At 33.3% G+C, this 27,146-nt stretch overlaps 1 protein-coding gene across 1 annotated transcript in view; it reads right to left on the bottom strand.

The window, feature by feature from the left end:
* The window catches only part of LOC125071553 (homeobox protein Nkx-6.2), a 52,324-nt gene that overhangs the window by 7,053 nt on the left and 18,125 nt on the right, over positions 1-27,146 (bottom strand). The window contains exon 3 of the mRNA XM_047681873.1: positions 25,130-25,329. Coding sequence (XP_047537829.1) covers positions 25,130-25,329 — 200 coding nt within the window. The remainder of the gene's footprint in view (positions 1-25,129; positions 25,330-27,146) is intronic.

Genomic DNA, 27,146 nt, shown 5'->3' with positions numbered 1-27,146 from the left:
TCTTATATACACATAAAACTTACTATTCTAATACTATCTTTAATTTTAAACACAATGTTAATTCAATTTTAATATAATTTAAAATGACATCATATATTTATAATTGTAATACGCTATTATACATATACATAAGCGAATCAACAAATCATTCATCATCAGTTTCTGAATATCAATACAAAAACTTAAGACTTTACGTATATATGAAATTTTTTAGTTTTATCGACATTCATTAGGTACTAGGTAGTGTGGAGACGGCCTAATGTATTTTCAGTAAGTGAGATTGATCTGACTATCTATTAGTTTCGGTTAAGGCAAAATAAACAAATACCTCAGGTCATAAAAGGGTTATTTTTTACGAGAGGATTTTCCTTTATCTGCATTTGAACCCATAAATCATAAAAGGATTAGAATGGCGGCTACAAATTTGCCGTTATTAAAAAAACTCATTTGCAAATTTCGAAAGACAAGAAGATATTAAAGCGATAAACTTAATTATCTACAATTTGGACGAAGGGCCGAAAGAGGGGGGAACCCTTTTGTTTTTTTTAAGACGTATAAAAATGTTAATGAAATACATTTAAAGATAGCAACACTTGAACGCGCAATATGAAAAGCATATATTTTGTCGTTCTAATAAATTTTTACCAATATACTATATATTTAGTCCACTACAGTATCAGTTAAATTTAGAATATATAATTTTAATCTACGTCAAATGAGCGCAAATTATTCTGCCCGTAGAATAGAAAAAAATAAAAAAAATAATATACTTTAAATCGTACCTACTTAAAAATATAATGCATTATTACCGGTTTTCAATGACGATGGTACTGAGAAGAACCGGCAAAAAATAAGAACATTATTTTTCGTCAAAGTAAAACAAACGAACCTTCTTTATCTTGGTGTGAGTGACAGTTACGGTCGATAATTGCCAAATTTCAAACAACTTTACTAGTGTGTGTGTACTCATTGGCAGTCTATCTAGGCATAGAAATAATCAAAGCCTATGTAGTTTTATATCCCGGTAAAATATACTTGAATATTTTTACTTTTTATTTGTTACGTATTATATGTTTTGTTACAGTTATCATTCAATTTATATTAACGTGACCTTTATCGTCACCAGTATATTTTTATAAGAATGAAAATAAATAATTAAAAAACATCTGCAACACCATTAATTCCATTGCGGTTATATTTTAAATTACTAAAAAAAACTCCAATACAAATCACGAGCCACGTACAAAACCGGACAGCGGGAAACAGCGAAACTTTGCAAATTAAGAAAATGTAATTAGTCCGCCCTCCGCGGACATAATTAAACGGAATCTTGTTGTAATTTTGACATTTCATTTTTTCCCGCCGTCACCTCTCCCTTATTAATTAAAAGAAAAAGTGCCTCTAAAATTTAATCTGTGCTCTTCTTTTTCGTTGACATTTTTTTTGTGATTTAATGAAACGGCAGAGATTCCTGATAGGCGCATTTTTTTTAATTTCAACTTCTTAAACTTTAATTAATAACTTCTTTTTTTTTGTTTTATAAAACACTGGCGGCAGTAGAAACTCAATTTGTTTTTTTTTTTGTTACAATGAATGATGAATCTTATAGAAATTATAATAAATATATTGAGCTGCATAAGCATATTCCTTGAGTCGCTATACAAAATAAAAAATATATCGTTAATATTTATAAAGAGCAACAAACAAAAAAATACATTTCAAAATAAGAACACCCTTACAATTCGTCATATGTAATAAGGCGTAGGACACAAAAGCGATAACAATTTAAATGAGCAGAACGAATTTCACTGGCCACTAATCTCGCGCTATCTATTAGATCAGTAATTTTAAAACGGGGGTGCTCCGTGTAATCCCACCCTTATCGGGTGTAAGCTACTCGTCAAGTCGGAGTTAGGTCGAATTGTAAAAATGGTTTTTATAATGTGTAATGGTGACGTGGTGACGTGCAAGAATTTTTAGGAATTAAGTCGTAACACAAACATGAAGGTAAAGGTGATAAAAAAAACGATTTTAGATGATTTGATAATTATTGTGTCAGTAAGTTATTTATTTTTTAATGGTCATTTAGTAATGCAAAGGTTTTATATTTTATATTTTTTTCATAAAAAATTATACTGTTATATAAAATAGCATTATTAACGAAAAAATTGTATAACATTGTAGATTACTTCATGACACAACATTTAAAGTAAGTCAGTGTAAGAGATGATAGAAAAATAAATGATAAAAAAAACTCTGAAGCGATTACATATGTATTTCTCAGAGATAACTTTTGGTAAAAGAAGTTCGGTAATATATTTGAAAAACAATTACAAGCATTTTACAAGCTTTCCAATTATTTTGATTTGTTTTAATCTTTATTTTGAAATCTTATTAATCCTTTAAAGTCAAGGATAAACAAACGTTTCGTTCAACAATGCCACTGCAGCGTATAAGTCGTCCGCCGCGGGACCGCCATCGGTCGGGCTTAACTGTCATTTAAATTTAAATTAAGGCATTATACGTTGTTTTGACTGAGACCGCCGCACGCATTCGTTTTCCTTATCGTGGGTGTGGCCCTGGCTTTACGGCGTAATCGCGGGGCGAGTGTGCGGCGAGCTTTACAATGTAATCGTGGTGACGCATGAGACGAATCATTCCGTCGAGTACGCTGTGGGGTGTTTTAAAATATTATTTTATTTAAACTTAGTTTAAATATAAAATCACTAGAAAATTAATACATCGTAGACTTTAGTCTTATTTAATAGGCTTATTATTATCAAAATATAACTAGATACCTAAGAATTGTATAATTCTTACAAGTAGGTATATTATAATATGTTATCTGACAAATATTTATTAATCTTACACGAATTACATTGGTAACATTACATAGGGATTAGAGTGAGTAAGTTTTTAGTATTTTTTTTGTACATCATAAAGACAAGGTCTACTGTCATCATGTTTCGTAAATATTGATATAAATAAATAGACTTCCCGTATGACGTTAGTTAAGTGATTTGTGCTTAATTAACAAAGGAATCATTAAGCAAGAAGTCAATAAATAGTGTTTGTTTAATTAATTATTCTCTTGATCAACAGCGGCTCGAATTCGTTAACAAAAGGCCTTAAATAAAATCAAAACTGAATTAATAAATACCTTATTATAAATTTATATGTTTCGAGCCATTTCTTATATTTAGCGCCGAGTTTTCTTATTAAAAACTATCACTAGTATTTATTTTGACGAACTCGATGTAAATGTGCACTTTAATATCTGTACTTAGTCTTTATATTTTCTATAAATAACAATACTAAAGTCTAGTCCAACTATCGGTCTAAAACCAAGGACAAGAGAAAAAAATCACCGTAAATATTTTTTGTGTTTTCATCTCGTCAGTAGAGATGTGTTGTCCACCAGATAGCGATCACCTCGTAACAAATTGAAAATATCCCATAAAACCAATACGACACTGATACGGAGCACTGTTTTATTATTTATCGAGCTCTTAATCCAGCGCCATAAATCTGCCGACGTGGAACCAACATGGCGTCCTTTTTTCCCGCGAAAAAGAATCGGCCGCGGAAAGCGGGAATGAGAGGCAGATTAGGTGGGATAAGGCCAGGTTATTAATGGAGCCCAGATACACGACAGCGAGGATAATGGATGTGTTTTTACGAATTTGTTTATGGTCGCAGTTTAGTGAGGATTGATCGGGTTTATCAAGCGTTTTCATTGTATGTATGAATTTAAAAAAACGATTTTGATATCATATATTTTATATCGTATCTTTGTTTTGTTATGGAGTTCATAAGTGCCTTAAAATTTTCATTATAATTTTATTGTTTTGACTATAACATTATAATACTTTTTTAGCTATTCAGTACTATTATTAAGGCTATTTCATCATATTTATTGTAAATATAGTATTTAATTTTCATACGATTTCATAGATCAAAAGGCTATTTGATGTTGTAAGTCCAGAAACATACATTCAAATTTAATAAAGTCGCTTGTGTGGCACAGTATTTGCGATACGCAGACACATATGCTCATAGTTCGTGGTATTGCCATCACTAGTCCATAGCTAGAGAGCAAACAGTAGGACGTTATCATTTAACTGCATATGTAGTCTGTACGCACACGCATATGTGGTCTCTTTTTTACCGTAGCGTCATTATATTAGTAAACTAGCTGTGCCCGCGACTTCGTGCGCGTTTGAATTTAGTAAAAAAGCGTGACTTTATAATTATTTTACATATAATTCTAAAATAAAAGTAGGCTAAGCTACTCCTTATTACATCAGCTATCGGCCAGTGAAAGTTCCGTCAAAATCGGTCCAGCCGTTCCAGAGATTAACCGGAACAAACAGACAGACAGAGAGGCAGACAAAAATTGTAAAAAATGTTATTTAGGTACATGTACCGTGTATACATACATATGCATTTAGTAAAACGCGGTTATTTTAATTTTACAAATAGACACTCCAATTTTATTATATGTATAGATGTATGATATTGCCTTTGTAATTTTTAGAAAATCTTGTAGCTTTATATTTAATTTCATCATATAACGATTATTCAAAGGTCAAAAACATTAAAGGCCGATTAAAATTAATTATCTTTTCATTTCTTTAAATAAATTGTAAGAACTCTAGATTATGTTATGAGATTTTCGTTTCATATCATAATCTCGTATCAAATAAATTATACTTATGAATTTATAGCGCAAATTAACAGTATATTCAATAAATTAAATACTTGTAGCGCCATTTACCGTACCGGTCTTACAGTATTACATAACGATGAGTTATTAAGGGTCATCAGATTTTCTTACAAAGTGTTAAAAACAAGACGAGTATAAAGTACGGCGCTGTTCCCGCTATATCGTAGAGAACGCAACTTTACCAATAACACGCCACTACATGGGATACGCCTTACACTCGGAGACATTATAAATATACACTTTGTCGCACGTGACTTATAGCAGATTAGAATCGCGTAGCCTTATTTAAATTGGAGCCAAAGGACTAGGGCTTTTTTTATACTATCAGTATTTATGATAGCTTAGTTAAATTTATTGCTTAAAAAAAAGAAATTACTTTTCAGTTACTGGAGCACTAACATAACTTAAGCATTTTTATTAATCACTTGCACATCGACAACTCATTAACGATTTTAAATATTTTATTCTGATAATTAAAAGAAAGGTATTTCAGAGTTCAAGTCCACTGTAACAAATCTACCCACAAATTAGCGAAAACTATATTGAATATTTAGTACTAATATTTTATTTCGCCTCCACGACTTTTGTGTTGGTCAAATTCACTATCAATACTCCAACTTGTTTGACTATGTTTTTTATGCCACTTGTAGAACATTCGACTATTTACTATTAGAAAATGGAAAATATTAATAAAACCGACGAGCATTTGTTAAAAAATTTTACTAAATACTAGTGTATATTTAAATATGGAATTTTTATGTTAAAATAGTTAAAGCTTTAATTTTAATAAAAATTAAATTGTAAAGTTTTTATTGAATATCCTCGCTATACCGATAAAGTGTCCGACAGTGTACGAACGAACGAATATTTACAAGTTATTGCTATCGCTATGTGAAAGTGCTGCGCCATGATACACCCTCCTTCTAGCGACCTTATGAGCCACTTCCCAACTTTGCTACGGCGATTTTTATATATTTCGTATTTGGATTGTACTTTTGTACAGACTATTATATTTGAAATGTTTTATTTTATTTAATAATAATGTGTTTTTTTATGGCGAGCATTAAAGTTACATGTTTGTGCTGAACGTCATTGGAAATTGAAATTTAATTAAATTTTAAGTTTATTTTTTCGATGTTAAATAACAACGTCATCGTAATTTTGATGTATTGGAATCCTACACAGTAATTATTTGTTCACACGCAATTATTATGTTGATTTCTAATAGATGTTATATAAAATAGTAACTTACAGCAGGAAAAATTAATAAAGCGCTTGCATATACAGGACAGATGTGAAATATTTTTGCAAATTTTAAAACGTTACGGAGTGAAACGTTGGCCTCTGCGACATTCACGTGCAAAAAAAAGTTTCCACTTAACTGTCTATAGATGTTTATCTCTTATATTTATTTGAAAAAGACAAATGATTTAACCACCTGATAAATGGTTGCCATTATTGAAGCGTACTTGAAACCTCATTAATATACACAATTATAATCAGGTTTATATATTAACCTGTGCGTTAATTTATACACTATTCACGCGGCAATGTTTTCATGTTTTTTGTATAAAACGAGACATAGCGTAAGAACAATTTGTATATAAAGCTGAAACGTCTAATATTTAATAATGTTATAAAATCCCAATGAAAGTTGATGCGCTATAGCGACAGCGTAACGATCGTCCGAACGGGTGGTAGCTTCATGAATACATATTACACTGAATACACCGTTACACGGAATAACATCCAGTGTGATTGTCTTCACGACATCGATGTTATTGTTGCGTTAATATTATATGATTCTTGTTATTATACGCTGTGGATGCGAGGAGCTGAATATTAAAACGACGAATTTTATTATTAAGATATACTATATTAGATTAGTACGTATTCATTTTATCAGAGCAAGATGAATCAAAGGATCAATGGAAAAAACACCTAAACTGAAGCTTTCGAGTTCAAATTCGGGAAATTAAAAAAATTTCATGGTATGGAAATCTGCGTGTATCAGGTGATGGCTGAATACTGGAGTAGTGTGGAGGAATAAGCTGCAAATCTCGTTGAGAGAGGAGGTTTGCTTTTGCTTAGCACTGGGACATTTATCGGCTATATCGACTCATGTAGCCGAATAAGTGAGTTTTATTTACTTTGAATGTTTTCACTTTAGCTCACACAATGTAATACTTTAACTTAACTTACTGCTTTAACATTCCTTTTGGAATTGGATTTGATGTCGATTTTAATGACGAATTTCTTGTGGAATTGACATTTAATAGATAGAAGCAAGAGGCAGAAGCAAAAAAAATGCATCAAGACGATTCACTCAAAATCAACCTTGAAACATTCGAATCACACTCAAAAAAGTTTTATTTCAATAAAGTTCATTAGTTAAATTCTTAAGATCACAAACCGCTAGTGTAGCAATAAAGTTAAATATATAGAAATCTGAATTATAACCTGATACCAGAGTCGACTACAAAACGTTTAGACAAAACGACCGGCCAAAGTAGATCCGCTGAAGTACATTCAACACAGCCATCACCATCGAAATGGCCATTCGCCAACAAAACACACTTCGATCGTCCAATAAATCGGGCTAGAGTAAGCAATAACTAAACTATAGCGACTCACATCGACTTGTTACCGATGTTACGTCGATAATACAACGATAATATCGCGATACGTATGCGCCGCGCGCAAAGCTTTATTATTATTTCCACATATTGACTTTGCGTTGTCTATCGGGAGGTGGGCGCGGGCGCGGACGGAGGGGGGGCGGTAGGGGGAAGATGTAGTCGCGCTAGACACATGTAGCGGTCGAAATCGATAGGATAATGCGTTTAGGATTGGCTTGTCGTTTGCAGTGCCGCGGTCGTCTGGATTAGATGTTCCGCAACTAGGTATTCGATGCGACTTTAATGTTATGAGATAACCAGCGGCGTATCATTCAGCGCTAATAAGATCATTGACGAACTAACGCGACGACTTTCACATTGGAAATACGCATCTAATGTAAATGGTACATTGTAAATAACTACTTAAATGCTTTCTAGTACAAGAGCTTATATGTTAACAGAGTATAAAGTACCCAACTTAAACACAAGTAACTTAATATATTCTACATATGAATATTCCTATTATTATGTGACATCAATATTTTTAAAATTTCAAAACTACGAGAGTTTTCTTTAATGGAGGTGCCTGGTGATTCACATCGCATACGTGACGCGTCTCGTAATCCGTCAAACGTGTGAGCTCTATAGATACAGATATTAATCAAGAGGAATTCCAATTACAGTATCAGCCGCAACCAGAGCGTTACGAAAAATCAATTAAAACGACATCTCACCGAACATCGGACGAAATTAACCGGCGACGTACAATAGAAGGCTTTTTATCTTAATACCATCTTCGTTTAATACATCACTCCATCGACAACCGTCCGTCCGTCGCTTTGACAAATGAAAGCCACCGCTACAGAAATTAAATAGAACCGATAATTATCTGTAAGGAATGCCAAATGTAAATTAAGCTTTAACGTAATTACCATGAGTTTAAATCCGTTCGAAAATTAATCATTAAGTTGCTACGTTTTAATATCGCGCCTCATTATACGAATCACTGCGCCGATACTAATTTCATAACGACTTAAGACGCAATAGTGACTCGACGATATATATACTCTAATGCGATGCGATAGAGTATATTTTAGGTCGATTTACGGTTTGATTTATGACTGCTTTAGTTGTATGTCGATCGTCGATTGATGTCATAATAGGCGTATTGCAGACGGTGTTAGCGGTAGCAACGGTAGCGGTCGACGATTACATTAATGTCATTAGCTACTAATGACGGTTTAGTGAGCGAGGCCGTGAGAGCAACACGAGTATCGGTCGACTTTTGTATCGTATGTTTCTTTTGTTAGGTATTATTTATTTCGTAATGTTATTATGAGTACGAGGTGCCCGCAACTTTCGTTCGCGAGTGTTCTGATTATTCCATGGGAGCTCTTCTGTTGTTTATGTCGTATTATTGCATTTTTTTTTAATGTTATTATAATTTCTCGGAGTCATGCTGTCCTTGACGTTTTTTATCATTTGAAGTGTTATTTTATCAATCCAAATTTTTGGATTGAAATCGACATACATGTCGAGAAGTTAAATATTGGACTACGATGACGACTTCTTCATTGACTCGTAGTTTGTCTTTTTTGAGTAGTTTTCCTAGGTTTTATTACTCTTCGTGGGATTCTGGATTCCCCATCTAGTCGAGATTGTAATTGGCCAGTTTTTACATAATCTGGTCATCTCAATTATGCATCGCCATCCAAACCCTCTAAATGCTTGAAATTTGTGCCCTCTTCACGAGTCCCCCAACGAGTCTTCGCGGTTGTCGGTGTAAAATACGAAGTTTTTCGTATGACACGATATTGCAACCACTACATGTGAAATATATATGGGGTTATTGTATTAATCTTAACCTTAAATGTTTTTAGAATGTTTAAAGGGAATTTGGAGTTTTTACCACGAGGTCGGTAGACAATTTTCGCAATTCTTTACCATTTAGCATGAGTTGAATTAAAACTACTAATTAACTACATGAGGATTTCAAATCACGAAATATTTCAAAAGTCTTATACTATTCATTAATTTAAATATTAAAAAGAGCAAAAAAAAACTGAATATCAGCGCCGAACACAATGATGAAGTGTCAGGTGCTTGACATGCGACATCGACTGTAATGATTATAACATTTAAGTGATACACACCTCTAGCGTACCACGTATGTAGGTTTGATGAATGAGCTGCCTTATGTACGTCTATTCTAAGATTATAAATGCGAAAGTAATTCTGTGTGTTGCTCCTTCACAGCCAAACCACAAGCGAAATTGATGATTTGCTATGAAACAATCTTGGACCCCAAGGAAGGACATACTTTTTTATGCCAAACCTGAAGATGGAAATAACCAACCCGTAAAAAGCGAGAGCCGCGGGCGACAACTAGGTATTTAAATATATTTATCACTTTATAACCTGAAAGACTATAATACAACGTCACTAGAAAAACGACCACCATCTACAATCGCCGTGTCTAGGTCTTGTTATACGAAAACCTCGATCTATTTATCATAAACGATGAAAATATATTTTAAATATCTTAAAATGTTGTTGAGATAATTTAGTTAATGAATTAAAACAATAATAACAATAAATGCTTTATAGAGAAAGCTTGTCTAAGGTTGTAACAACGACTACAAAATGGCGGGATTAATGGCGCGGTTGCGTTATTACAACATTAATTATAATATTAATTATTAGCTAACTCGTGTCCCGGCCCTTAAGGGTCGGGCCTGGTAGCGATAACAGAATAAATATTTAATTGTCCTCTATTTTAATTATTATTCTGTGTATTTTAATAAACTAATGTGTATGATATATTGAATGGCTAGTGATGATATTTTATCGTCAACCAACGGTATATATTATAAATATAGACGATAAAATATTTATGAAACATTGCGTTCTAAACAGTGCAAAGTTAGGTAATTATTGTTTATTTGTTAATTTTTTTGTCCAGTTTCAAATAATGACAAGTAGACACGGATGTTTCTTTTGCAATTTATAAAAATATTGAGATAAATAAATATTGGTTGTAAACATTGGAATTTTAAGAGGCAACTCATCTTCTAGATATTCGTTAAATAAAGGTACATATTTAATTTTCTAACTATTTTCAAAGAACTAATTAATAATTGATAAAATATTTTGTTAACAAAATTTTAGTACTTAAAATTTTCCCCTTTAAGGTTATGTATTATTAGGCGATGGTATATGAGATCTGAAAACAAAAATTTTAATATTATTCATATGTACCTACTTTTGAATCATCAAGCGTTAATATCAATTTGGAATGAGGACTCTACTGAAAAAAACCAGCAAAACTCTGTAGTTGTCTCTTTTTTTATTATTACAAATACAAATTTGGTTAAATTGGTTTCAATTATTCAATTCAATCTCTATGGGGGTGGTGACCAATTACAATCAGGTGTCCAAAAAGTCCGACCGTTTTATATAATAAAACATAACATATAAAATAATATAATATAAAATATGTATGGCTCTTCCACGAAGAACGAAAATTGTTCCAATGTCACCGTTACCTCGAAGAAAAATGCAGTGCATAATATTACAGAAATTACTGAACTAAACAATTTTAGCGATTTCGAGATCAGTTTATTGCTTAATTTTCGATAAAACATGAATAAGAGCTGAGCTAACTAGTGACGACAAGTGCGAGCTGTCTTGCCCCTGTCTACGTACTGGGCCCAATACTTCCTCAAAATCAAAAAATAATTTATTCAACCAGATTCTTAACTTCGTACGAGCACTTTTGAATCGACTGATTTAATCGAAGTTGGAAATATATATTTTATGTTATATGTTATATATATGTTACAGATTAAATGTTATATATATGTTACAGAAATAAGCTCATAAAAGTTATGAGCATATTAGTTTAATATGCTGATGAGTAAAATTCCACTAATAAATTATACCTTAAAGTATATATACCTAATTAACTGAATATCGAATTTAATGAGCTAAAATAAATAAACTTAAATAAGCAATACTTATAAAATGTACATAATAATATACTTGATTTAAAAAATAAATTTGCTAGTTTATTGTACTACTGTTGTCGTGTGTTACCAAAGAGTTTGTATTTTAATAATTAAAATCATACAAAATATAATTTAATTGCGGAGTTAAACGAACCTTCATTCAAACTCAAACTTTCTTAGAGTTACAGTCAGTAAGTAGTTGAATATTCAATTTGTTCTTCAAATAAATAATAATATATTACGGAGAGAGTAAACTAAAACCGCGCAAAGCCTGACCTAGTACAATAAATTAAGACTAAGGTGGCGTCGAGCCGAGCCGTTCTGATATTACAAAGATTTATCGAAATCCATTTTCAATTGAAAAGTAATATTTGAAATAAAATCGTATCGTTTTCAATTTATTCGTTTAGCATCTCAGCAGCTCTCATCGATCAACGGTAATTGCTTTTGCGGACGGTACTTTAAAGTCGCACATAAGCTCGAAGACGCGAGCGACATCTGTCGACGTAATTGAGGGATTAGGCAGATAATTGAAACTGTGCGAGAGGGAACGGTGGTTGAGGACGATACTAGAGGGAAAGAGAGAAAATATCTCCTCAGTTCCGACGTCAAACAGAACGGTTAACAACGTGTCTTCTTGTATATTGTATTATCTTACGTTTTATGCCCTATTAATCTTGCTCGGGCGAGTATTTTCTCGTTTTACACGATATACGACTTTATTGTATAGTATTAGAGTGCACTTTTAAATGAGCTGACATGGCGTGTATAGGGTGTTCGGTTGTTTTCGGTGCAATAAATAATTGTTTGCGTAAAACTAGAGTGCCGTCGTTTAGTCGGCTGTCAGTGGAATCGCTTTATTTGAAGGCTGAGGTAATCTCGGATAACAAGCGACGCAAAGAGATGAGACAATAAACACGTCGTGCAGACCTTTCGAGTTAAAACTCTTGGAAAGATGATACGACATTATTTTACTTAAATCCTGTTATTGAAATGGACGATAGCTGCAAAACTTCGAAAACATAAATGTTAGTGTTTTTTCGCCACTATAATTTTGACAAAACATTATTTTTAACATTGTTTTTATAAATACCGAATTGATAAAGCTGATTTGGGTAAAAACCCTAAAGACTTAATGTTTGTGAAAACTTCAAGATACAACCGACTGCCTAGATGGACATAATACTTGCAAGAACTTACTGTATGGATGTCGGGATGAGACTAATGCTAATAATGGATCTGACTAACGGCTGATGTGAAATGAATTGTGTACGAAGGGAATGTGGACGTGGATATTTTGTATACTTTTCATAGATGTAACAGCACGATTAAGAAAATATAATAAGTATTTAAAATATCAAACTGCTCGAAATATAACATAAATCAGAGAATGACAAACGATGAAAAGTCAGGCAGATCTGACACGGGTAATAATAACGTGTTTATAATAACTGAACTCACCTAAAAAGCCCAAACAACACTAAAAAGTGTAATTTATTAAATGAACTTATACATAAACTAAGGGCGTATTTACATAAGTTTTTGCTGATTTTGAGCCTAAAATAATTAACTAAATAAAAAAATTATATTTAAAATTAAAAAAGTTACCAATTTTATAATTTTATTTTACCAAATTTTAGATTCTTGGCTGTATCATCAAATATCTGTCTATAACTTGCTTTGTTTTGGTTTGATTGTGGACTAAGCCTGTGCAATTACTTGCTCAAAGGCCATCTTAGATCCTATGTCTCGAAACACACTATTAAGAAAGGTTTATATTTTATAAAGGGCGATATCTTTGTGCCGAGTTGACCACATGCCAACAAGTGGCCCAATCGTCAGTTACCGTCCTGTTCTTATTACAGTAATATTTTTAACGACTGTTTTGACCTAAATGAAAACAATTAACTATGTAAAACGATCTAACAATATTAGGAATGTGACGATTCGATGCGTTTCAGAATTGCTATCGTAAAGTACCTTCGAAGCCTATACATACAAAATGAGATTAATTCTGTCCCACGCATCAAAACGATCATAGAGGCCTAAAACAATTTAACGGTAGATTTAATAAGCGGCTCAATTCGATAGTATCGATGCTAAGTCGATTAAAAATCGATTTTATACAGCGAAGCAGGAAGTGTCACTCGGCGGCTGACAAAGTTAATTAAAAATTATGTTTCGATTCTTGTAACGTCTAATGTGTTATTCGGATTACGGTGTGGATAAAGGTGTTGCCGTTTCAACGCCTGCGATCGACTACCTTATATCAAATTGAATGTGATATCATTCAATTTGGTTTAATGTAAATTATTCTATACTTGTTATAATATTTATAACGGCCGCTTTATTAAAACGATGTTTTTTCTGATGGTTGATATTTTAAAAATACGGTACAATTTTCTTATAAAAAATCATGTAGCTGACTGGGCTAGGGTCTTCTCTGTTTTTAGGAAGTTTGGAGATTTTTTCACCACCCAGCTACATACGGTTTCGTTGAAACAAATGTGGTAAGTAGATTTAAACCCGTTACGTGCAGATTTTCTTAGGTAACCTTTTTCTGAGCTTCATCGCCTAACGTGAGATAAATATTTTAAACATAATGACATGAAAAACCAGGGGTGTCACCTGAAATTTTCGGTTAAGATAGATATTCTAAGTTATGGCATCTAACTTAGTGTAAATATTACTAACTTTACATAATTTTCATAAATCTAATTTTTAAGGCCATCAACGATCTTTACAAGTATTACATATTTAGTTGTAAAGAATAAAACACTTTTGAGGAAATTGGATCAGTCTATGCTAAACCACATAATCATTCAATTCATTCATTCATTCAACTGAACATCGTTCTTACCGCGCGAGGGCGGGAACGCGACGCCATAAAAATGCAAATGGCGGTGTCGACTGGGGATTTCGTTGTTGTATCAATCACACTCCTCTCGCTCCTTATTATTGCGGGATTTGTTCCCGGATTCCCCGTTTATTGTTTTCGAGTACGAATATCCTTGGACTTTTGGGAGATTTGTATTTTTTCCGAATATCAAGTTTTATTTGATGCAAATAGTTATAAGTATTATTGTTTTCATTGCTAAATTACTTAGGTATTAAAATAATTAATATCGTTCGCGGTGCTCTATGTATCTTGATATATCATTATATATAGGTACTTATAAATCTTTTCTAAATGTGTAAGTAACTAAACTGTCCTAATATACAGACCGATTGCGATGATGTTTGTATGTTGTTTAATGGGTTCCTGCATGATATAAGTAGATTGGGTCCGGTAGGTCACACTTTGATTCCGAATGAAAAGTAAAATTCTTATTTCTGTGTTATATGTAATATTGATACCTATCAGAGCACTTAATACAAAAAAGTTTTTTTTTCGTGTAAATATGTATAAGTTTATGTAATCAAGTATGTCACAAATAATATGTGACAGATACTGTGTATTTAAAAAGGAGTCGATCATCCAACGGCGATTAGTGCAGCATATTTTCCAGTGACTGCAGAAAGCCATCTGTCACACGACAAATAGACCTCGAGCGAGGGCCGCCATTGTGATGGTAATGTGACCACAGTTGTTGTTAATAATACGCCGCCCGCGCCGCCGCGCCGCCTCGCCGCCGCATCAGACACGCCTACGCACATGCGATTTTTTATTAATGTGTCAAAATTTCGTAATATATTAACAAATATTACGATCCGCAAAGTACAAAGTAACGGTCCCATCGGATCACAGTATAAGCAGCTTAACTTATTTAAGGAATTGCATTTCATTTTATTATGAAGCTTATAAAAACAATTGCATATGGTGCATATGGTTTTCTAAAAGAAAGGGTTATTTTTATAGGACGCTAAAAGACCAAAACTTTTAAAGGTATACCTATTTTTCGAGATTATATTAATTAACTTTTATAAAAAGGTTACGTACTTGTAAAAGAAAAATAAGAATTTTATCATTATTTCGCAAACGACTACAACATATGCTGAAAAATTTTTTTTCATGAAATTCTTTGAATTCAGTTTTGACTTTAGCAGCTATATAATAGCAGCAAATATTTAGGTTTCTCAATTTTGGTGTTATGGCGGTGCATTTGAACACAATAAAATATTTATATCTAATTTAACGAAAGGTAAAAATAACTTCTAAATTATTTTATATTATTTTCATGAGTGAGTGGTCAGCGCACAGACATCGGCTTTCAGCAACATCTCCCCACATCCCACGAGGGAAATGTGTAAAGGCCAGCGAGAACAATAAAAACGGTCTTCGAATTAATTTAAAATCTAGCCATGTTATTGTAAATATGATTCTTAATGTTTATCTAGATTTATTACAAACGATATATTTACAATGTGCTAACACACAAATAACACAGCGTCATGTACGAACTATATTTTAATGAAAGCAATAAATATTATATCCGACCACAGATAACTTGTTACGAACAAGAGACATATTACAAAGATGTACATCCGAAGTAACTCGAGAATCAATTAGGGCTCCGCGCTCCGCCTCACGCCCACTGACGTTCACTGTCGCAACAGAACAATGAGTTAAATAGTTCTCTGGAAAAATCTCTCCCAATAATAAATTACTTATTGAAAATATATATTTAAAAAAAATCAATAAAAAAGTACATTGCAAACTTTGGTTAAAATCAATTATAGGATATTTATTTCGTTTGTAAATAATAACAACCCGAGGTTAAAATTATTGTGAATATCAAGGTGAAAAGTGTAAACTAACAATAAAATATTTCTTTAAATAGCTTTCCGAACGCACCCGTTAACGTCAAACATCAACTCTCATGTCATTGAATTTCATGGATTTAATATGGAAATAAATTTTGAATTTTGCGGATATATGATGTCGACTAGAAATCATTCTTTTTCAACGATTTATGATTGTGGATAGGTTTCGATCGGGTCTATCGTAGACCTGCACGAAATTATTAATAAATATTATACATATATCAATATAAGATAGAATATCAAGCCAAAAAAAAAACTGAATGATTAATAAATGCTGCAAAGTTGAATGAAATCTGCCATTTGTGTGTCCATGAATCAGTGCCAGAGTAAAGTAGTGGAATAAGTTCCAAAACTTCTTCGCTAGATTAAATTTCCAAACAGCAATGGCACGTATAGCTGTATTTTTTTTTTACTTTAATTTTATATATATGACCAATACATTGCACATAATACGGCAAGACGTGGTGCTACGGCGGTGCTATGAGATAAATGATGTCATTAGTACCTTCAATACATATTTCTAAATTAAGTTCTCATTACTAAACTAGAATTGCTTGCGAAAGGTAGTTTATATTGACCTAAGTAAATAAGTTCCAAAGTTTTGATAAAAAACTTACGAATTTAATATTCAAAAAGAACGATTTCGTAGTGAGGCAGCGTACGTCTATCTAGTATTATTCTGTAATAAAATAACTTAAGGTTATTAGAAACAAAATTGTATCAATAGATTTGCTTCTGATTTTTAAACGAAATTTAAATTTGTTTTTGTTTTATAATATTTCAGGGTCACGTCTAACGTGAACTCGCATTACGTTAATTAAAGCAACAGTCTCGTTACAAATGAAGGCGCTAGAGATTTATTTGTAACCATTGTGAATACCAAAACATTGACTAATTTCACAGTCATTATAAAAATACATTTGCGACCGAACCATTCACTCATACATTCGATTAATGACCGTCGATTAACGTTCGCTCTCGGCTGTCATCGGCGCAATCGATTGATTGCTCCAGCATTGCTATTATTAAAACAATCTTATTCAAACGGAATAGAGTTGAAATAGAATCGTGCTAGTGTTTATTACACAGGGTGCATGAATCTGTCGGATAGATTTAGGCGTGAATTTAGGCACGTCAGTTAGTATTATGTGAATGACGTCGAATGAATCGGTTCGGATGATTGAGATCGGCTCTACTAATGAGTGAATGTTTCTCGGAGTGCCTGTTAAAACAATCGGCGCTCGAACCGAGTGGATTGGAAAATGCATCATTCTGATAAACAAAGGTAGATATTACAAAAAATAATAAAATCAAATTATACAAAATTAAATATATCACTTAGTACAGTTGTCTATGTATGGAACATCCATTTATAAACGTCCAAGTCGATTATTATTAAATATATTTTTATATCCTTTAAAAAGGAAGGCATCCTTTAATGGACTTAAAACAACAAAATATTAGCAATTTCAATTATGTTGTAATTTTTTTTTATGAATCCGTCATACTTCGTGTTTGTTATGTTTAATGAACAAGAAATAAATCTGTGAGACATAAAAAAAACAATAAAGAAATAATTCCAAGACATTTTTACTTATTCGTAGGGCTTTGTGCAAGCCCGACTAGGCAGTTACCGTACCTAATACTTAGTATTGTTGTGTTTTAGTTTGAAGGGTGTGTAAGGCGGTGTAGGCACAAGTGGTGCATTTGTGACGTACGAAATGGTTATTATTCCTTACAGCGCCAATGTCTATGGGCGATGGTGAGCTCTTACCAACAGGTAGCTCATATGTCTGTCCACCTACCTACATTATATATATAAAAAAGTATTTAAGCTAATCGTCGTTATTTTTGCCATAATTCCGCGGATTTTCTCAAGTTATTGGAATAGGTATATAAAGCTGACCTTCTTAAAAACGTTTCCTTTACCCATCAAGATAAATAATTATAATACGAAATTACAGTGAAAGCAAAATTTAAAGCATTTATAAAATATAAAATACAAATTACAATAAACAGGTCGTAACGCTCAAAACGGCTACAAGCAACATTTTAAAACTAAACCAGTTAACAGCGCAATCGATCAAATAAAACGCAAGTCAGAATAAAAATGCATAGCAAATTATATCTCGTTTAAGATAAAATTAAAAAACGCCATCAAACCGTTACACGATTAAGCATTCATAAAGTGTTTTGTGAAAACACATTAGTATTGAATTATAGCGATCCATCATTATAATTTAATAAGCCCCCTATCTGTGATCTACACGGGTTTAAACTATCGTTTATCTTACTGCACGGGGGATGCGAACGCACTTTCAAATATGTGAGAAGGTCCCTGTTTTGATTTCTAGTTTGCCATTTAGAAGATTTGCATTATATAATATAGATAATAATTTAGTGTTCCTTCTATGTTTCATTGAAATTATTTATTTTATTTTCTTTTGATCGTTTGAATTTAATGAAACTTTATTAATTTTTAATATAATGTATTAAGCTTGTTCATAAAATCATAAGGTCGGGTCAAAAAAGGTGAGTTTTTCTAATAGGAAACTGTCGGTAGGCCAGTGTAATTTCTATGTTTAATAATTTGAAATTATTTTAATGAAAAAGTTGCTTGATGGTATCTATGATCTATAGATACTAACATTGGAATAGAATAGTTCATTATCGATAACATTAAAATATATAATATAGCTCATATTCCTGACGCCTGTAATTACAGAAGTCGCTCACTCACCCTTCAATCTATTGTTTCATTTTAACTGCATAAATTTAATTGTATATCATTATTATTGAGCTGGTCTAATCTATCTAGTGAAATTGAGAAAAGATTTTAAGAACTCTTAATCAATTTGAATAAAGCATGTTTTGACGTCGATAATATTTATAATTATTTTAATTACAAGAGTTTAAATTTTATTTTATGATAATTTTAGTGAAAATCAATTGGAAAATCCACCAAAGTGTAATTTTAACTCAAAGCTTCACTAAGCTGGTAGCGATGACAATAAATATAGCTCTAATTACGAACACGGCTCTATCTGCCAGCCTGGCTTGCCAACATTTCTAAACAACATCCCATGTCTAATTAATATAAATTCCATAAACAATTGCGGACATAGCATGCGTCGTAGGCCCTTAAAACTTTACAACCGACTGATTTACTAGTATTCAGACATATCTCTCGTAACTGCTCAAAATGCAAATCGTTGTACATTGCTTTTATTACAGCTGTAAATTTACCGAGAATTAGTTGTGGGCCCGCGTTGCACGGTTCCCACGATGTTCGTTCGTTTTTATGACGTGGTACAATAGCGTCATCTTTAAGTATGAGATATAGATTATCTAATGATCGAAGAAAAAAAAAACAAATATGATTTTTGCTTCAAAAAAGTAAGAGATGTTTATGGCAGTTCTATAAATCAATCAAATGTATAGTTCAGACTGGAGGCGAGCGCGTCATTAATAATGCATACAGTACTCGAGGCTTTTAATATTTCTCTTAATTATAATAATAATTTTACGACCCCGTGCTGAACTTCATATGGACATTGGCCATAATGATTCCAGATTTTCACGTAAAAAGACTCTAAATGCAGACTCCGGGTTTGAGTTTATTTATACCTGTTATCAATCATCAAACCTGTTATTAATAAGGGCTGAGTAACAAATGATATCCAACCTCTACACAAACAAGTAAATAAGATATTAAGGATAGAAATCACACGTGGTGAGTTTTCTGCAACTTAGAACAGAGCCTCATCTCAAGCCATTGTTGACGTAAGCGTCGACAATAGGATATTTTTGTGAAAAAATGAATACCATCGTACTTAGTGCCTTAAAAACTTTTATGGAGGTGGAAAACCGATCAGTAACCAAAGCATTTTCTAGGAGGAATTTTAGTTTAGTATCTATTGGGTGATATGATGTGCATGCCCTGGGTGGGTTCCACCTACCTCAATTTCGTATTATTGTGTTCCGTTTTGAAGGGTTAGTGAGCTAGCATAACTACAGGGAAAATAGACTGAACATCACAACTCCCGAGGTTAGTAGCATTGACTTTGTAAGGAATGGTTACTATTTTTTACTGAGCCGATGTTGAGGTTCATTCAAAAAGGATTCAGTAAAGTCGTTTTTAAGTCCGGAATAATCCTTCTATAAAAAATACTAGTACCTAATATGAAATTTTATAATTTATATTCGTTTCTACTAAGAAGTATACGTGGAGCTTTTGGGACTAAACTATATTTGCGAGGTCATTGTAAAATCTTTATACAAGCGTTGTCCAGTCGACAGATAATAAAAATAAAAGGTTCGTCTACGCCATTGGAGTTGATGATACAGACAGTATTTGCAAATGTAAGCGTTATAATTCATTATTTCCGTATAATTAGTTTAATGTACATTACGCGCTGTGCGCCCCAAATATTCTAATATTCCAAACAAAATAAACATCGGAGTGAAACAATTGATTGCATTACGCCATGCACCGGCTGAGCGCCACATGTGTAAACACGCGACTAGCCCTCTGTTAATCTTCCCTATGGATTAATTCTATCGAATGCCAAATGAGCTATGACACCATATAGGGGAAATGAGAGCACTAATGTCTGCAGCTCATTTGAACCTTATTACGATACGGTAGAGTTTATTTTATGTTGTTTAGGTGTGATTGGCAGTTTGCAGGGCGAATGCACCGATGTGGATTGGCTTTTGAGCTCAATTGGCAACTAAGAGGTCGTATTGTGCGTATTTAGCGTTACAAAGTATTATAGATCATTCGTCTGTATTGGATTGAATGTGGCTGTTAGTGTAATTCGTTTAAAGCTTTTGCGCTGATAAATGCAATTAAGGTACTTTTCATGTTATATTTAAAGTCAAAATCAGCTGATGGCAGGTGTTAACCTTTTTAACAACTATAACAAGTATAAGTTTAGCGGTAGAATACCTCATAAGTGGGAGGTACCTACCCAGAATGGCTTGCACGAAGCCTTACTACCAAGTAAATAATGATATAGTGCAATAATGATACTTGCATTTTGTACATTATTATCATTTTACTAGAACATGTGATTGCAAGTCTCGCACGTTTACAAACACCGCAACAAAGCCGGCTCGCGAACGCGTTACAAAAACAAAACGTAATGCGAAATGACGTAACAAAAATCGCAAGCCGTCAATATCGGCGTTTGCACTTCGTACATTAACCGCGTTACTCTCGGTTCATTGCGCGACGTCCTACATCACACGCAGCTATACATTCGGCGATAAATATTGAATTATATTCAATTGTATTGAGTCGATACACGATAGTTTTAAAGTTTTATAGAATGGATTACTGTGGATGTGCACTCGGGATGGACATAATTAAATAACAGCCTTTAAAATAAAACTAGTTTTTTTAACGGATTTAATCGCGTATATTAATTATTTTATTTTAACATCCCGACGTTTCGAGCACTTTGCAGTGTTCGTGGTCACGGGCAGACTCACAGACCGTGACCACGAACACTGCAAAGTGCTCGAAACGTCGGGATGTTAAAATAAAATAATTAATATACGCGATTAAATCCGTTAAAAAAACTAGTTTTATTTCAATGTGTAATAATCGCGAAAATCTAAGACAACAGCCTTTAACTTACCTCTCCCTGAAGGAGAAGGTTTTTTTGGAACTTGTTCCAACACGCTCTAGTGCGGGTTAGTGATGTGCGGATTGAGAGGTGTATACAGGTGAACTTTTCTGTATACCACAACATAAAAGTCCAGTTTCTAATTAGATGAAATCCTTTTTCTAAAAAATAAAAATGCTTAATAATTCGCCTTAATTTTATACGCTTTCAATAGAATTTTAACAATGTTTAAGGTTATGCTACGTTTAAAAAGTACAAATTTAACTTGATTTGCTTACACTAAATGCATAATCCTCCTTGGCGCAGAAGGGTAAGGATATCTGCTGGCCCTACATCATCCGTAAATGGAGCTCTCTACTTAGTTAACATGATTTGCCCCTCGGAATTAAACGCTAACTACGCGATGCGTTCGCTTCGGGGGAGCGAAGGGTGAGCGTCATCGCCGTGTAATTTATGATAGACAAAGTCTTAAACGAATACGCAGACATGAATGATAACTTCCCCAATTGAATTCATTGATTCTTTTAAAGGACTGAACATTTTGTCGCGTAATAAATTATAATTTGCATCACAATTCAAGTTTATCGCAAATAAACTAGTAATATGTACGTTTATATTTGTTTACTAGAATGTTTCGCTCACAGAACCGAGATAGCCGAATGATTGAAAAGCATAATCATTACTGGAAGATTGCGGGTACAAACCCAGGCAATCACCACTGAATTTTGAATTGCAATATTTCATCTCATGTACGGCGATCAATGATAACATCGCGGGGAAACTTGCACTTGATAAAAACTTTCCACATGTGTGATCAAACAATATTGGAGCAGCTTGTTGAAACTCACCTCAACTCTAGAAAATAACATATAATATACCCATTACTTTACTTTTATTGTGTTCCTAAGAAGTTTCAAAAGTTAAAAAAAAAGAATCTCGAATCATAAATTCAATTCTTCCGCATCAGGCAAAACGTAAATAGAATTTAAACGATACACAAAACAGCGGACATTTCAATAATAGTCCCAACGTATCGCAAAGCGCGCGTGACCGCAACTCAGCGAGCAGTCGACCCCTTTATTGCTTTACTAAATCCAACAAAGAGTCAGAAACAATCGTCCGCACATCCATTACCCGCTGAACAAAGTATTGAGTCTATACATCGTGGTCCTGCCAGCAATGTATACCGGACGAATAGGTCGTGTTTTCGTTGCGATTATGTCCAGCGTTCATAATAATCCCTAATGTTCTAGCTAATGTCCCCGGCGTTTAGCGATCGTTATCCGAGGGAAAGCTTCGTCCTAATTAGTATAAAATCAAATACTGTACTTTCAATTATTTTTCTCGCTATTGTTACACTTAATAAAGTTTTATTATTTTTAATTGTATTACAATTATAAAACGCATTTATTTCCGCTCGGTTTCATCTGTGTTATTTTCAATAGTCTATAACCATTTTCAAGCAATGGGCTATTCGGTGCAAACATTTTTTCAAATCAAACTGATAATATAAATTAGCGCGGTAATATATACAAACAAATAAACTCTTCACTTTTCAGCTTTACAGTATTATTAATATATCTAATAATAAAAATATTTTCATTAAATTTTGCTCTTAGATTAAACGAAACTTCGTAAAAAGCCGTAATGAAGTGTGAGTGTAGTGTACTACGCTTCGTAACCTTTCCGTCATAAGAGATAAACACAGAAGTAGAACGTTCACAGATTATTAATTGCTTATTTTCATTTATCGAGGTATCTGTTTCTGTAATCATATCTATTATTTGTTATCTGTTGAGCACTACGTCACATGAACACTGTTTATAGAGTCCGATAGTTAAATTGGCCCCGATATGTAATAAGCGTAGTTTAGCAGAACTTGATATATAAGAGCCTTTTGCCTTAGTCAATCAAACAGCCCAGTGGTTAGAATCTTAACCCGAGATCCCAGATTCAAACCAGGCATGAATTGAATTTATATGTGATTAATTTGGTAAACATCGTCAGAAAACCAGCATGCGTTGGATTTCGCATTGGAAAAATGTGGTAGAATAAGTTTCTCCTCAAAAATAGAGGGGTTGTTTTGTTGCTACTTTTTTCGTATCCTTCTACACAAATATCACATACACAGTAATTATTTATCATATTACAAGATTATAAGTTGCCTAGCCTGTTTTACTAGTTGCGAATACATATTTTTAATCTAAAATGTACATAGATTTATTGAAATGCATTTTTATACGTATTTAACATATTTTGAAATAATGTTATTACTCTCTAGCCATAAGATTTAAGTATTAACTAAAGCGAAATACATTTACAAGTAAACAATTAAATACAGTCAGCGTTTCGAGTTAAATATAGATACAATTTGAATAAAGACATGTGTTTTAATCAAAGCGATATCGAGCAATACACGAACTACGGCATATATATTAAAAGCGTGCCGTATCAATAACAACAGATATTCGTATCTGTAAACGAGACGAAGCAACGGGCCCACATGTCACTCGCTAATCCCCAGCAATAGAGCGAAACGTTTGATTGCGCCGCGACTAAGTGATTGACTTTTCAATCTCTGTAATCCGATTACGAACGGACTACATTGGTTATTGTTTAACAAATCATATCGAATGACTTTCACCTTTATCTCTTACGACTTTTGGTGTATTATAGCGTGTAACAATATCGCCATATGCGTGCTCAGTTCGGGGTATGTGGGGTGAAGGCCGTACGGAGGTGTTACCCTATTAGAGTGGCCGTTATTTAATCTTTATACGTTATTGTGTTTCATGTTATTCGAATATTAAAACTAATTGCATTTAATAATAAAGGGATTAAGTATTTCATAATTGATCTCGTGTTTAAAGTAATATCTGATTGAACGAGTAATTTAGAAAAAAATAGCTCCAGATAAAGGCGTAACAAACCTTTTCGGGTCCCAATGCACAAATATGGAAGTTCCCTGTGTCTATTAAAGTATTTGTACCACATTCTTCGTTATTTTTGTAAAAATAAAAACTATTTTTTTAGGTGTTTTTTTTTATCAACTATGAAAAAACCTTTGTGGCTTGTATTGTATTCTCTTTGATATTGACATAGCTACGCCAGACCCCCTAAATAGTAAAGGTCTCCAAAAGAAAACTAATTACAATTTAAATTTAACGTATACCATTATGTGGGAAAAAGAGACAGCTCAGTATAACATGTCAAACACAGCACTTGTTTTCAGCTGGTCACTTTCCCTCGGAAATTACACATTATAACTCAATAACACTTGCGTCTGTTTAAATCCGTCAAAACCGGTTCATTCCAGATTAAACAACTAAGATCTAAAATATTCTTGCAACATGAAGGACATGACACGACAAATTAGCTTACCTTAACTTGTGACTCGGTCATGCCCAGCGCGTAGGCCAGCTTGGCGCGCTCCGGCCCCGCCAGGTACTTGGTCTGTTCGAAGGTCTTCTCCAGCGCGAAGATCTGTTGTCCGCTGAAGGTCGGTCGCGTGTGCTTTTTCTTGCCATCCTTGTCCATTCCACCGGCTTGAGCTGCGCATGCGCTGAGCGCGCCATTGCTCACTGAAATCATCAGTATTATCTTTAATACGTCAGAAGTAAAGTGTAAAGCAATAGTTGTTAGTAGTTTTAGAAACTTTTTTAAACGATAATATTTTATCGTAAGTATTGATTAAATGAATCAAAAAATATAATTCTAATAAATAGAGGAGATATAACACTCTGTACACACATACATATGTGATAACACTATGTCATCTGCTATACACATACAATATTATACGACAGAAACGAGGCGTATACAAATATTCACTCTCTTTAATCATAATGAACGAATGAATGGAATGGAATGGAGTAATTGGAAGTCTTTCATTTACCTAAATAAAAAAAAATGAGTACGTTGATCTAGATATAGCAGAAGCTGTTGTGTGAAGTTAGTTTAATTGGTTCTAAACCCGATAGCTTTCTGTACAAGAAGCACACGAATATTTTTTTATTAATTTGATTTAATGTTCGCTATATTTTTATATTCTAATTAACGATTATATCATTGAAATTTCAAAAACAAAGACTTCGTTATGTGCATAGTTAGTCGTTTCGCTCACTCGTTCCCTCAGCGGCGTCGACGTTTTTATCATTATTTTCATTTCATCCCTCCTACCCAGCTCCTCCCGGGGGAGCCCTCCCGCGCGGTCGCTTCATCAAAACATTTATACGCGATGAAATATATAACAATTGAATGTGATACGCTTTTTGTTCGCCCTCAGGACTCGGAGCGGTTTTATTGTGTTTTTATTTGTTTCAATGACACGAGCTCCATTGTTTATCGCGAAATATTATGAAGTTCAAATATAAATCAACATTTCTTGTCTACTCCGTTATTTATCTTGTACAAAGCAGAGAGGGAATTGTCGCCTTCGTTAATAATCTATTTACACACACACGCAGACACTATGAGATACATTGACTATTCCCTCTATTGCCAATGAAAGAAATTAAGCTGTTCGATCTGATAACACGTAACACAGCGTGTAAGGATGCGTGCTTCGCCCACCAGTCCTCTCAGTGCTAAATATGTAAAAAAATAAATAGCGTACTGTATATCGCTCGCTGTACGCTGCTATCGTGTATCCAAATTTCGCTAATTGGCTGTAGTTACGCAGTTCATTTGGTGGTACCACTCATACAGGCATTGGTATAGGGAATGGTGAAACTAACTAAAGTGCATATGTGTATGGGCGGTGATGATCATATACCATCAGGTCATTTGCGCATTCGGCTAAGTACTACATAAAAAAAATTGAAACATAGTATTCGTACCTGACTTATTATTTACGAAACATTAATCACAACAGACATCTTTGTCACAAGCGCAATTGAACTGCGTATTTATCTGCACTTAATGCGTTATATATTAAATGAATTTAAATACATAACAATATAACAAAACTGATCGCTAAGAAGTATCTACTATCCACTTAGGCACGATTATGGTACTAACATTATACCATTGGCAATAAATTAATTCGTTTTAGAGGAATACTATGACACTTCTCTATCTTTGTTAAATACATTATTAAAATCATGTTTAAATGATTGATTTATTTCTTAATTTAAAATAGATAAACCTGATGGTAAATGTGACCACCATCCACTAACGTTGCCACTGTAAAATGTTTATAACAATTGACTGATTAATCGTTAAAATAAACTAGGTAATGCAAATATGCTTCCTATGCTTAATTCAAACCTAAAATAATACCCTAATTTACTAGCAGATAGGCATAGCTGCGCTGCGGCAAACAGTTCATACAGAACATTTCCTCGGAAAAAGGAAAACATATTTTCACTGAATACTTTAGTTAATTTTCTTTACCATT

This window comes from Vanessa atalanta, chromosome 19 (genome assembly GCF_905147765.1).
Source record: "Vanessa atalanta chromosome 19, ilVanAtal1.2, whole genome shotgun sequence".
NCBI classification, from domain to species: domain Eukaryota; kingdom Metazoa; phylum Arthropoda; class Insecta; order Lepidoptera; family Nymphalidae; genus Vanessa; species Vanessa atalanta.
This window is presented reverse-complemented; position numbering and strand designations above follow the sequence as displayed.